We start from the raw sequence: 13228 nt of genomic DNA, 5'->3' as shown, positions 1-13228 counted from the left end.
CTGAGGTTGTGCGTGATGACTAGGTGATGAGCGAAGGGATCGGGTGTGCCTAGCATGGGCACGCACTGGTAGAGCGCTTACACAGGGCAGGTGGTCGGCGGAAGCACAGATGGGCACGGCAGGTCCCAGTCGCTGTACGTGGTGCTGTGAGTTTCCACGAACAGGAGCATGTGACCGATCGTTACTCTCTGGCCTCAGCACTATGTCGTGATTATATCTGACCGTCTCTCTAAGTGTATGATGATTTGAGTCTGGGGGGTTGTGGTTTCACTTGTCCACTTTTGTGTGATGATGCCTCTGCCAGGTCCACATTTCTGTATATTACGGATTGTGCCTGTGCATTTGCAGAGACCAGACCCTCCTGAGGCTGTGCAAGTCTGCAAGCCTGCACGGCCGTCTCTGTGATTATATATGGATGTCCTACAAACAGCTTCGTGCGTTTTAATGTTCATTGACACCAGTGTAGACACAGGTCAGAACAGGTCCAGTTTGTAAAGATCTTGCCCCCACTACCCTACCCTCCATCCACTCACCCTCCTGGAAGGTGGCACGTGATGGGGACTTTGTGAAAATGCTCTACAGGGAGCCAAAGCCAGAGGATTCTTCTTACACAAAGGAGGGGCGGGGGGGAAGGAAGACACTAAGGTAGGGAGGGCACTTATTTTATTTATTTTATATTTTTAATAGAGAAGGACACAGGAAGAAATTAGGAGATCGTTCCCCTGCAGGGATGGTCTCAGCAAAGCCTCCAGCAAACCTTGTGCTAAAACCCCTCTCTCAAGGTTTCTGCAGCAGATACAGATGGGGGAAAATGAGAGACGTAAAACAAGTTGCCATCTGGCTGGTGCATCTGTCTGTCTGTGCCAGTTTCTCTCAAAGGGTTGGGCATTGATTCCCAAAGAGTACTTGATCTCATGGGGAAAGTTCTCCAAGCTATATGGGGAGCCATCCCGATTCTTGTGCTCTTTTTCTTTTCTTTTTTTTTTTTGGCAAGTCTGAAAATACCTTTATTCTTCTCTCACACTTGATTATTATTTTGCTTTAGCATCAAATTCTAAGTTCAATACACTTTTTTCCTTCAGAATCTGAAGATCTTGCTCAACTGTGTTCTATCATCCGCTGCCAGTGGAACACCTGAAGGCAGGTCCGGTTATGAGAACATCATTAGATCCTTGTGCTCTATCCCCTTGAGAAGTTGGGGCTCTTCTCTTTATCCTCGGGGTTCTGAAACGCGTGGTCCTCCCTCCTATCTTGTTTTGTTCTGTTTTTCCCCATTTTTACTTTGTGGAAATGAGTGCCTCGTGGTCAGAGCTCTTACCTGCTGTGTGGACCCTCCCTCTGTCTTTTCTTCCATACTTTCTTCCTGCTCCAGCCTCCATCCTGGGCAACACCTTTTATTCTATTGTTGCTTAAAATCACAAAGTATCTGGGTTGGAAGTGGCCTAGAAGATCACCTAGTTCAGTTCCCTCATCCTACAGATGGGAAACCTAAAGCAGAAAGGAAAAGGGTTCGGGCAGTGACGTGACTTGCCCACAGTCACACCTGTGTGTAATACCAGGGCTGGCTGACGCCAAACCCATGATTTCCCCCATGGCCAGGAAGCCTTGAGAAATGTAGTCACACTTCGCCCTTTTCCTAGACACTGGGGAGATGCCCCAGGAGTAGGGGAAGAACCAGCCCAGCCATGGATGCTACCAATGAGTCTTCGGAGGAAGCCCCATTTATCCTACTGGGACTGACCACAACTCCTGGACAGCGGCGGCCTCTCTTCGTGCTATTCTTGGTCCTGTACGTGGCAGGCATCCTGGGTAATGGACTCATTGTGGCCGCCATCCGGGCCAGTTCAGCCCTGCACGCACCCATGTACTTCCTGCTGGCCCATCTGTCCTTTGCTGATCTCTGTTTTACCTCCGTCACTGTCCCCAAGATGCTGGCCAACTTGTTGGCCCATGACCGCTCCATCTCCCTGGCTGGCTGCCTGACCCAGATGTACTTCTTCTTTGCCCTGGGTGTGACCGATAGCTGTCTCCTGGCCGCCATGGCCTATGACCGCTATGTGGCCATCCGGCACCCTCTCCACTATGCCACAAGGATGTCCCGGGCCGTGTGCACAGCCCTGGTGGCGACCGCGTGGCTGGTGTCCCACCTCCACTCCCTCCTGCATATCCTGCTTATGGCTCGCCTGTCCTTCTGTGCCTCCCACCAAGTGCCCCACTTCTTCTGTGACCACCAGCCTCTCTTAAGGCTCTCCTGCTCCGACACCCGCCACATTCAGCTGCTCATCTTCACCGAGGGCGCCGCGGTGGTGGTCACTCCCTTCCTGCTCATTCTTGCCTCCTATGGGGCCATTGCGGCTGCAGTACTCCGGCTGCCCTCAGCCTCTGGGAGGCTCCGGGCTGTGTCCACCTGTGGCTCCCACCTGGCAGTGGTGGGCCTCTTCTACGGGACAGTCATCGCCGTCTACTTCCAGCCCACATCCCGGTATGAGGCAGAGCGGGGCCGAGTGGCCACGGTCATGTACACTGTGGTTACCCCCATGCTAAACCCTGTGATCTACAGTCTCCGGAACCGCGATGTGCAGGGAGCGCTCCGAGCCCTTTGCCCCAGACGGAGGATCTCAGCTGCGGACTCCTAAGCCCCAGACCCCGCCAAGGAGAGACTGCATCACCCACAGGGACAATTCAAGAATGTGATCATCTGTTCTATGCTTTTTCCAAAATCATAGTCATAGCTATCACCTGCTGCGAAGCAGAGCCTTGCCTGATCATACGTTATTCCCACAAAAACCAGGAAAGCGGATATTATGATCCTGTTTCATAGACGTGGAAACTGGATTCAAAGACAAGAATGGACTTTTCCACGTTTACATGATTTTAGGTGGCAAAGCTTGTGCCCATTCTTCCTCATCATTCCTTCTTCCAACACTCACTCCCGGGCACTTAGGGTGCATACTACCATTTTCTGACGGTCTAAAGCTGTAAGGGAGGGTGCAAATCCCCCAGTCTTGCTCTGGGGGGACTGGCACCTTATTTTCCATCACATCACCATGTATTCCCAAATAATTGACTTCTCAACTGCCTGGGACACGGACAAAAGTTCACATACCCATGCGTCAAGGGATTGACCTCTCCCAGTGTACCCAGTCTGGTGGGTGGGTAGGAGGCACTCCGGACATCTGAGATGAATAAATGATCATCTATTTTTATGCTGATCAGCATTTAGAAGCTGTGCACACTTCAAATTCTTTGTTATTGTACTTGTTTACTATGACGCCACCTGTCGGCTACACCAGGAATTCTGCAGAAGGTGCGTGCGGTGGGCATGCACGGTTAAGTTCATGAAATGAACCAAAGCAGGAAAGAAGGGCTGGGCTGTGGGCATTAGGGACGGGTGGCAGGTGGAAGAGGTGGTCTTTAAGTCTTTACCATGGGCCAGCCCTTCGTTTGCTTTTACCCACACAAAGCAAGGGTATTCTTTTTTTTTTTTTTTTAAAGATTTTATTTATTTGACAGAGAGAAATCACAAGTAGATGGAGAGGCAGGCAGAGAGAGGGGGAAGCAGGCTCCCTGCTGAGCAGAGAGCCCGATGCAGGACTCGATCCCAGGACTCTGAGATCATGACCTGAGCCGAAGGCAGCGGCTTAACCCACTGAGCCACCCAGGCGCCCCAAAGCAAGGGTATTCTTACTGCCACTTGACAAAGGAGGATTGAGGCTCCGAGATGGCAGACGAGTCGGTAGCAGAACCAGAACAAGCTCTTCTGCAGCTGGAGGTGCGCAGGTGCAATTTAACAAGGACCCCACAGAATCCAGACCCCAGGTTTGGGGGCCTCAGTGGAAGAAATTGCAAGAAGAAATCCCAGACCGGGGCAGGTGCACTGGCTCTGGTGAGGACACATTTGGGGTCTGAAAGGCTTCATGATATGCCCAATTTTTTACCAAATAAGTTTATTTTTTTTATATCCACAGCTCTGCAAGAAATCCACACCCACCCCTCCCTACTCCACACACCCTCCCCTTTTGGGCTCTTCCCCTTCCAGGGAGGAGGAGGGCTGTAGCAGTCTTGGCTTACCCACGGGCCTTTCCAGGTCCCACTCACAAGCCTGCCACCGCCTGGTTCAGGAACTGCTACACTATGCTGTTTGATCTTAATTAGTTAACTAATTAATTAATTAAAAGAGAGCTTAAAGATCTTTAGCAGTTTTAGCAGAACAAAGCAAAAAACAAAATTTTTTTTTTAAATGTTTGTTTTTTCTGGGAGCCTGGGTGGCTCAGTGGGTTAAGCCTCTGCCTTCGACTCAGGTCATGATCTCAGGGTCCTGGGATCGAGCCCCACATCAAGCTCTCTGCTCAGCAGGGAGCCTGCTTTCCCCTCTCTCTCTGCCTGCTGCTCTGCCTACCTGTGATCTCTTTCTGTCAAACAAATAAATAAAATCTTTTTTTTTTAAGATTTTATTTATTTATTTGAGAGAGAGAGACAGTGAGAGAAAGGATGAGCGAGAAGGTCAGAGGGAGAAGCAGACTCCCCATGGAGCTGGGAGCCCGATGCGGGACTCGATCCCGGGACTCCGGGATCATGACCTGAGCCGAAGGCAGTCGTCCAACCAACTGAGCCACCCAGGTGTCCCCAAATAAATAAAATCTTAAAAACACTTTTTTTTTCTAATAAACTGACACAGAAACATATATAAAACTGAAAGGGGAAAAAGCAGCACAGTCTAGGTGAGATGAGAATCAAAGGCACCTTCTCTACTTCCTTGATGCTTCTCCTCCACCTCCCCGAAGGGCCCCCCAGTCTAATCCAATCCCTTCATTTGATACACTGGGGGAATGAGGCCTGGAGTGGTTAAGGGACCTGCCCAAGTCACACACACTAGGTGGTAACCTTCAGGCTTCCTTGCTCAGCCCACCAGACTCCATAGCTCACCCTGCACTGACACTGAGGCCACTTTTTCCTGGTCCCCCTTCCACCCATCCACTCCCAGATTATCTGCTCATGATGTGATGCCAGATCTTTGCTACTCTCCCAGTCACCTGCCCCTCGCTTCACAACCCACATCCTCCCTCTGCCTTCTCTGAAGTTTCACGAAGATACTGGTCGTGAGGCTCAACAACCAGTCCACACCTGCACCATCAGCCCTAACCAAGGGAAGAGGGTGTGTCCCGAGGGACCTGGACACACCCTATGAGCTGACCATGAGGGACCTTATCTGAGTTCCCTTGGTGTCTCTAGAACCTGGCACAGAGAATACATATGCAATATGCTGTTGCGTTGTCTATCTTCTGATCTTTGTCCGGGTGATGTTTCTGCATAAGGGGAGAGGGACACAGTGGGGTTTGGGAGATTACCAATACTTCCTTCTTCTGGACCACCAGCCCTGCCCTGGTCATCCTACCCAGGTGTCATCCCAAAGAATTAGTCACACCCTGGAAGGGTGCTCCACTTCCAGACCCCCAGTAGGACAGGCAAGAGAAGGGAATGGCAGTCACCAGGCATGTGGGTCCCTGGGCCCCATCCCCAACCCACTCCTACCTAGATCTAGCCTCTTGCTTTACTTTGGGTAGACCTCTCAGCTGACATTGACATGAAGACAAGAGAATAAATCCCTCTCCAAACTCCAGAAAGACTACAGAGGAGTTCGTAAATCCACTAAAGAATATCCCCCTAGAGTTTTTTTCACATGAAACATAAAGAAACAAATTTTGAACCCCTTAAGCAAAATAAACATATGCAAATGCTTGTATTTTCTGCTCCCAGGCTGTTCCCCTGGAAGAGCTTATGCTTATCCCAGTGAGGCTGCTGTAGTTCATGGCAGTCCCTCTTCAGAAAGTCTTTATGCTGCAAACGGAAACCTGCTTCTTACCCACCATATCCTTGACTTTGTCCTGAAGTGACTTCCGGCCATTTTAAAATAGATCTAGCCCACCCTCCGAGAATCAATACGTTCAACTTTTCAGTTTATTCAAAATAACATGGAGCACTATGGCCCACCTCATTAAGAAAAAAACCAAACAACTGCATTTCAAGAAAGGAGTTTGAGTCTGCCTCTCTACCCTTGATTCTCATGCAATATTCCTGCATTATAAAGCAAGGCAGCCTTGTTTCAAAGGTGCAGCAATTGGAGAGATCTCAGTAGGGAAAGAGACTCCAATCATAAATGGTAAATTGATTACTCCTTCTCCGGGTACAAAGGAAATTTCTTTTTTGGGGGGGTGGAAATTGGAAGGGGAGGTGAATCATGAGAGACTATGGACTCTGAAAAACAACCTGAGGGGTTTGAAGTGGCTGGGGGGGTGCGAGGTTGGGGTACCAGGTGGTGGGTATTATAGAGGGGACGGATTGCATGGAGCACTTGGTGTGGTGCAAAAATAATGAATACTGTTATGCTGAAAATAAATAAATTTAATTTAAAAAAATAGGAGAAAAAAAGGAAAAAAAAAGAAATTTCTATAACCCTATATAACCTTTCATGCAAGGACTGCCACCAGGAAAATGCAACTAGTACACATGAAAAATAAGAACACAAGACTCCTTCTCAATGCAGATATGGCTGCTTTAAATACTTGGGATAGATCAATATTTCAGGCAACTGATAGAGCCAGCTGCTTAGTTCAGATGATTCCTTAACTCACCCCATTCACGTCTATTTCAGTGTCTTTCCTCCACTCCCTTTACTTTTATGTGCCTCTCCTGTTTTCTCATTTCTGTTACTGGCTCCTCCTCTCTTCCATTGTTCGCGGTCTTCTTTCTCTTACTATTACTTACCAGGCACCAGGACTATGCACACAGCTCTTGCACTCATGTACATAATGGTAGCATGGATTATGATCCAAGCCAGAAGACAGGTAGAAAGTGCTATATAGCAGCATCTAAGAGGAAGCAAGGACTTGAGATCGAAGCAGAGTTGAGGAAATTCATGGAGGAATCTCGTCAATTACATCAATGGCCCCCATTCACCCATCCCTGAACCCATGCCCTTGGCCACATGACTTTGCCTCCATATCTCTGGGCTCAACCACATAACTTGCTTTGTCAATAGAATATTAGTAGGTATGAAAAGAAGCTACAATACTGGGCTTATTCTCTTGTGTTTTTCAGCGCCCTGAGAAGAACATGCCCACTGGCCACAGAGAAGGATGAAAGACACATCGAGCAGAGTCACTTAACCCGAATCGCTACCTAACCTGTAGATGTGAGAGCAGCCCAGCCAAGATCAGCCAGGGCCCAGCTGTCCCAAAGACACAGGACTGAAAATAAATGACGCATGTTTTAACCAACTGAGTTTTGGGGTGATGTTACCTAGTAATAGCAACCTGATGAAGCTCCCAGAGTTATTTCTGATATTTTCCTTTATCCCCAACACAGCATGTCCCAACCCCTTTAATGTCCCAAGGATTGCTCTACCAAAGCATGAATCTACAGAGGATTCTTTGAGAGTAGGAGTTATGCTTTTCCACTGGACCAGGAGCACCCGGAAACAGGAGTCACGGCTCCCCCTTTCAGTTCTCATAACCAAGTCCACCTTCTCTCTGCACAGAGTCAGGTTCATCTCTTGGCTCCTTTCTTTGGAGACTTTTATGCTCATTCCTACACTTAAATTCAAACCACACTGGAACACTGTCAGTGCCTCTCCTCTTGTGGGAAGGAAAACAGAAATTGACAAAAGCTGGAAAAAATAAGATGAGCAAAACTAATCAAATAACTCTCTGTTTGGCAAGTAGCCAGACACCCCACACGCACACACAGAGAGACACTATTTCCACCCCTTCCTCTCCAAGGACCACAAAACAACCAACATTTGGTAAAACCATGACCAAGACCATCACCACATGCATCACAAAATCCAGTAACCACAGACCTCAGAAACCACAATGACAAGGTAGAAAGCTACTTAATGATAGGCCAGATTTCGTGCTGGTGGCTTTGCCTTCATCATACCATTTAATCCTCATAAAAATACTGTGCAGCCCACATTATTATCCCCATGAGGAAATTGCAGCCCAGGGAGGTAACTTGCCCAAGGCTCCAAGCTACAAAGCAGTAGAATCAATATTTGAATGGAGATCTGGCTCTGGGCTGAAATGAGGAATTAAAAGCCCTCCCCTTACCCCCTTCTTAGTCTGAATCTATTTGCTGTGCATCAGAATCACCTGGCCTGTTTATGTAAAATGCATATTCTACCCTCCACCCCCAGACATCCTGCATTGGAGGGTCATGAGTGAGGGCTGGAACCGCATTTTAAATAAGTACCTTCGGAGATTTTGGTGCAGGTGGCCTCCCACGCACACTCACAGAGTCCTGGCCCTATATGCTATAAAACTTGAGCTTGCCAAAAGGGAGACAGCATCCTTGCCTTTAGAAAGATTGTGCTTACATGGGAAGTGTTCAGAGGTAGTGCAAAGGATGTAGCATATACACAGCTCTGGAAAATATGGACTGCAAGGTCCACCATGAACCCCAAAGGCCAGAGGATTCTGTGATTCTTCCCAACTCTCCTTCCAGGTAAGTTTGAGGTGTCCTATTTCTCTATCCTCTCTTGAATGTATAGAAATTACTAGGAATCAGTGTCTTAGTTAGTTCAGTGCATAACACCAACCACGGGGCAGGAACCCCTCATCTCTTCCCAGCAGCCTTTCTGGGTGGACATCATCATAGCCTGTGCAGAGGTAAGGATGCCAAGCAATACTAAGATCCTGACTTCTGAGCTCTGAGTTCCTGGGCACGTTAAGTCCTGACATCATTCTTCATCGGCTGGTTGACCTCAGGCAAATTGCTTAACTATAAATGAGGATAATAGTATCTCTCCGGGGTTGTTATGAGAATTGTCCAAGAAAATATATATAAAGTCCTCAGAATAGGGGTGCCTGGCTAGGTCAGCTGGTGGAGCATGTGACTCTTAATCTTGGGGTCATGAGTTCAAGCCCCACATTGGCAGTAGAGTTTACTTTTAAAAAGTTAAATTAAAAAACTAAAAAATAGTTAAATAGATACTGAAGTGCTTAGAGTAATGACCTGGCACCTGGTAAGTCTCAATATATGTTGGTCACTTGCACCATCACAGGGAGGGGACAAGAGTCATTGGGGGATCAGTGGCAGGATTGGGATTTGAACACAAAGCCTGTGCTCTGAACTAGGGAGCTTGGGACTGTTCACTGGGGACTAGTGAGCGCCCCTGCTTTCCTCTTCTCTTCCTGGGCCAGCTTTTCTCTCAGTCTTAATATGGACCATAATATGGAAGTTAAGTGCACGCATGTTGTATTCATCAACTACTGTTTTGTTTTCTCTGTTACTCATTAATAAAGTGTGTGCATGTAATACTTTCTGGTTCTCTTTCCGAAAAACAAATTCTCTAAAATGACTGGTACACGGTAGGAAGCATCTCCTTCAGCCCCTAAATACGGAAGTCTGTGGCTGGGCTTACCAACTGCAACGAAACTATTCTTTCCCTCGCCTCTGCTGCCACCATGTGGCCAAAACCAAGTTACAACTGGCATTTCCTCTTGCTTTGCCCAGGCAGAGGGTTTCACTGGAATGTAACCTGCTTCAGGGAGCATAGGTAGTTCACCTCCGATCAAAAACATGTAACATTTCTGGAAAAGCAGCATAGCGGAGAGCCTTCTACCCTGATGTGAATTTCAGCGTACTTCAGCCTTGGCGATTTTCCCCACTTAAGCAGCCAACGTGAGCTTCCATCAACTCTAATCAGAAACCAGAAATAACAGGAAAACAGTCCCTGTCCCCAAATACTTCATGGTATTTTGTGTAAACAAATACTTACAATTCAACTGGGGCAAGCACAAACACTGAAGAAGGGGTTACTCTACAGGAAAGGGAGAAAAGGTCATTCTAGCCACACTTAGGAAAAAAACCTACATTTTTCAATGAACTAAGGAAATACAAAATGATAGCATGAAAACAGTAGATGACTTACTGAGACACTCCTTTGTGTTAAGCAAAGTGCTAATTACTTTACTGGCATTAATTCATGGGCCTGTCAAACAAACTACTGTTATCCCACTTAGGTGGGAAAGCAAAGCCATGGCCAGTTTTTGCTGGAGTCAGCCATTGAGCCCTCAAAAAGAAAGAACTTTTCTTTTTTAAGATGTATTTATTTATTTTAGAGAAGAAAAGTGCATGCGTTGGGGGTGGGGCAGAGGGAGAAAATCTCGAGCTGATTCCCCTACATGGGACTCGATCTCAGGACCCTGAGATCATGACCTGAGCTGATCTCACGAGTTGGATGCTTAATCGACTAAGCCACCCTGGGGGGGGGGGGGCTCCCTCAAAACTTTTCTTAATCAGTGTTGTCATAACCCCTAGAAGTACGTGCAATGGTGTGACTGCTTCTTCCTGAAGAGACAGGAAAGACTTAACAAGGTTCCACAAAAACAACAAAAAAAACAAAACAAAACAAAAAAAAAACAGAGATACAGCAAGTGTAGCAAAATGTTAGGGGTAAAATGAAGTGAAGGCTATACAGGTATTAACTGTAAAATTCTTTTCATTTTCCTGTAGTTTTCAAAATATGAGGTGATTTTCAAAAATGCATGAATTCATAAAACTTGAGAGCCCGACGGGTCTTAAAAGAGTATATAATTTAGCTCTTATTTTACAAATGGGGAAGCTAAGGTCTGGGGAGAGGAAGAGGTTTGTCTGGGGAACAGAGCTGGCTGCCAAGAGAGAGCTAGAGTTCATGTTCACTGTTCTCTGGATCACTGTCACCAACAGTGGACAGGCATTGGCAGTATGGTTCTGGGTAGACTTTTGGGGGAATGACTTTGTGGCATCCTGGCAGGGAGGGGAGGACCCCCAGCAGGTCAAAGCCACAGCCCGGATGGGCAGAGGTTCTGACATGAAACACAGGCAGGACCAGGGACCTGGGCTCCACCCAGCTTAACTCTTTGTTCTCTTAAAATTTCCTCCCTAATTTTCTTCCTCCAACTTGTTCTCTCTACTTTTTCTTTTGTATTTATTTTTTTTTAATTTATGTATTTACTTTGAGAGAAGGATTTTGTATGGGGGCGCAGGGTAAGGGGCAGAGGGAGAGAGAGAATCCTCAAGCAGATGCCTGCTGAGCAGGGAGCCGAACGCTAGGCTGGACCCCACCAACCCAAGATCATGACCTGAGCTGAAATCGAGAGTCGGACACTTAACTGACTGAGGCACCCAGGTGCACCCACTTTTTCTTTTTTAAATTGATCTGTTTTATTGTCCCTTGATCATTTGCTTCCTCCATGCAGAACTAACATGACATTGTGGAAATGGTATACATTCTGGAAATACACAGACCAGATTTTATACCCTGCCCCGCCCACAAGCTGGAATGATCACTTAATCCTGCTAAGTCTTGGCTTCTCCATGTCTGAAAAGTTACTATTTATTTCCTACCTTGAAAGGCTGTTGGTATTCAGTGGGTCAATATAATATGTCCTTTATTTTTATATTTTATCTATTTATTTATTTATTTTTGTTTAAGGATTTTATTTATTTATTCATTTGAAAGAGAGAGAAATCACAAGTAGGCAGAGAGGCAGACAGAGGGAGAGGGGGAAGCGGGTTCCCCACTGAGCAGAAAGCCCCATGCGGACCTGGATCCCAGGACCCTGAGACCATGACCCGAGCCGAAGGCAGAGGCCTAAACCACTGAGCCACCAAGGTGCCGTATTTATTTATTTTTAATTATGTTCAGTTAGCCAACATTATTAAATGTTTATTGGTCCTTAGCAAGAGTCAGGCACAGTAATGGGCACTGGGGATGATAAAAACTTATTTGAAGGCTGTGTTCTAAACAGTTGGTACGAAAGGACTCATGTTACTCATCCCCATTTCACAGATCAGGACACTGAGGCACAGAGGGGTTCAGCATCTTGCCCACAAAGCCAGTAAATGTTAGCCTATCATTCCTGGAATGAAGAGTGATTACACCACACACTGGAAGGAAAACAACGCCTGTGCCTTCCCAGGACTCTCGTTTTGGAAGAAAGTGCAATCTGGATACTACAGGGACACAGCTTATGACAGACAAATAGCCGTTTCTTTCCTTTCCTCCTTTCCATGGCTAAAAACGAGAATCACATCAAGAGGAAAAGAAAAACTGAGCGTCTTGTTTCCACTCCTTTCCTCCCTTACTCAAATAAGCTGTTTTGTGATTACTGCTGTCATTCACCTCAATCTGTACATCAGTGATTCTCACACCTGCATGAGTCTGAGTCACCTGGAGGACTTGTGGAGTGTGCTGGGCCACTCCCAGCATTGCTGATGCAGTCAGTGCATCAGGGTGGAGGTGGAGAATCTGCATTTTGATCAAGTTCCCTGGTGAGGCTGACTGCTCTGCTGCAGGAACACGCATTGAGAACCGCTATCCGGGAAGAGGTGAAGCACAGTGTTCCCATTGCAGAGGTGAGGAAACTGAGCCTCAAGATGCCGAGGTCCTCACGAGGAGCTACAGCAGTGACAGGATTCAAATGCAGATCTTTCTTGATTCCTGAGGCCCTGCTATTTCTACTATATCTGAGTAAGAGATTTAGTACTTGAGAACTTCCCCATTCCATGTCTGTGCATTTTATTCTAGAATCTCTGTTCTTGAAAAGCAAAGTGAAGGTTCTGCAAGTGGTATTTTCATTTCCAAAAGGAGCAGAAGATGGTTTCTAAAAACTATTATGCGGGGCACCTGGATGACTCAATCCGTTGGGCATCTGGCTCTTGGTTTCGGCTTGGGTTGTGATCTCAGTCATAAGATCAGGCCGCAAGTTAGGCTCCATGCTCTGCAGTCTGCTTGGGATTCTCTCTCTCTCCCTCTGCCCCTCCCCCTGCTCAGGCAGTCTCTCTCTCTTTAAAAAAATTTTTTTGTAAATGTTCTTGCCCACCCACCAAGAACTCCTCTTCTAGAAACCTATACAAGAGAACAACCTAACATTTCAGCCCCAAATGCAAAGATGCTAAGTGTTTTAATGAAAAACTGGAATCTAAATACCCAATACTGGGGCGCCTGAGTGGCTCAGGCAGTTAAACATCCGACTCTTAGTTTCAGCTCAGGTCATGATCTCAGGGTCATGAGATAAGGCCCACATCAGGCTCTGCACTGGGCGTGGAGCCTGCTTAAGATTCTCTCTCTCCCTCTCCCCTCTCCCACCACTCATGCATGTGTGCTCTCAAAAAAAAAAAAAAAATTAAATACCCAATATTAAGGAACTAGTTAAATAAATCATGGTATATCGATATGATGGAG

At 46.8% G+C, this 13228-nt stretch overlaps 1 protein-coding gene across 1 annotated transcript; it reads left to right on the top strand.

The window, feature by feature from the left end:
* The first annotated feature begins 1685 nt into the window (after positions 1 to 1685).
* Positions 1686 to 2636, top strand: LOC132025019 (olfactory receptor 1K1). Its single transcript, XM_059412201.1, has one exon. The coding sequence runs from the start codon at positions 1686 to 1688 to the stop codon at positions 2634 to 2636; it is 951 nt and encodes a 316-aa protein (XP_059268184.1).
* Positions 2637 to 13228: the final 10592 nt, after the last annotated feature.

Source organism: Mustela nigripes, chromosome 9 (assembly GCF_022355385.1).
Source record: "Mustela nigripes isolate SB6536 chromosome 9, MUSNIG.SB6536, whole genome shotgun sequence".
NCBI lineage: Eukaryota > Metazoa > Chordata > Mammalia > Carnivora > Mustelidae > Mustela > Mustela nigripes.
This window is presented reverse-complemented; position numbering and strand designations above follow the sequence as displayed.

Bases quoted from the DNA above. Each gene is read 5' to 3' on its own strand.
- LOC132025019 (XM_059412201.1), top strand. From the start codon at position 1,686: ATGGATGCTACCAATGAGTCTTCGGAGGAAGCCCCATTTATCCTACTG.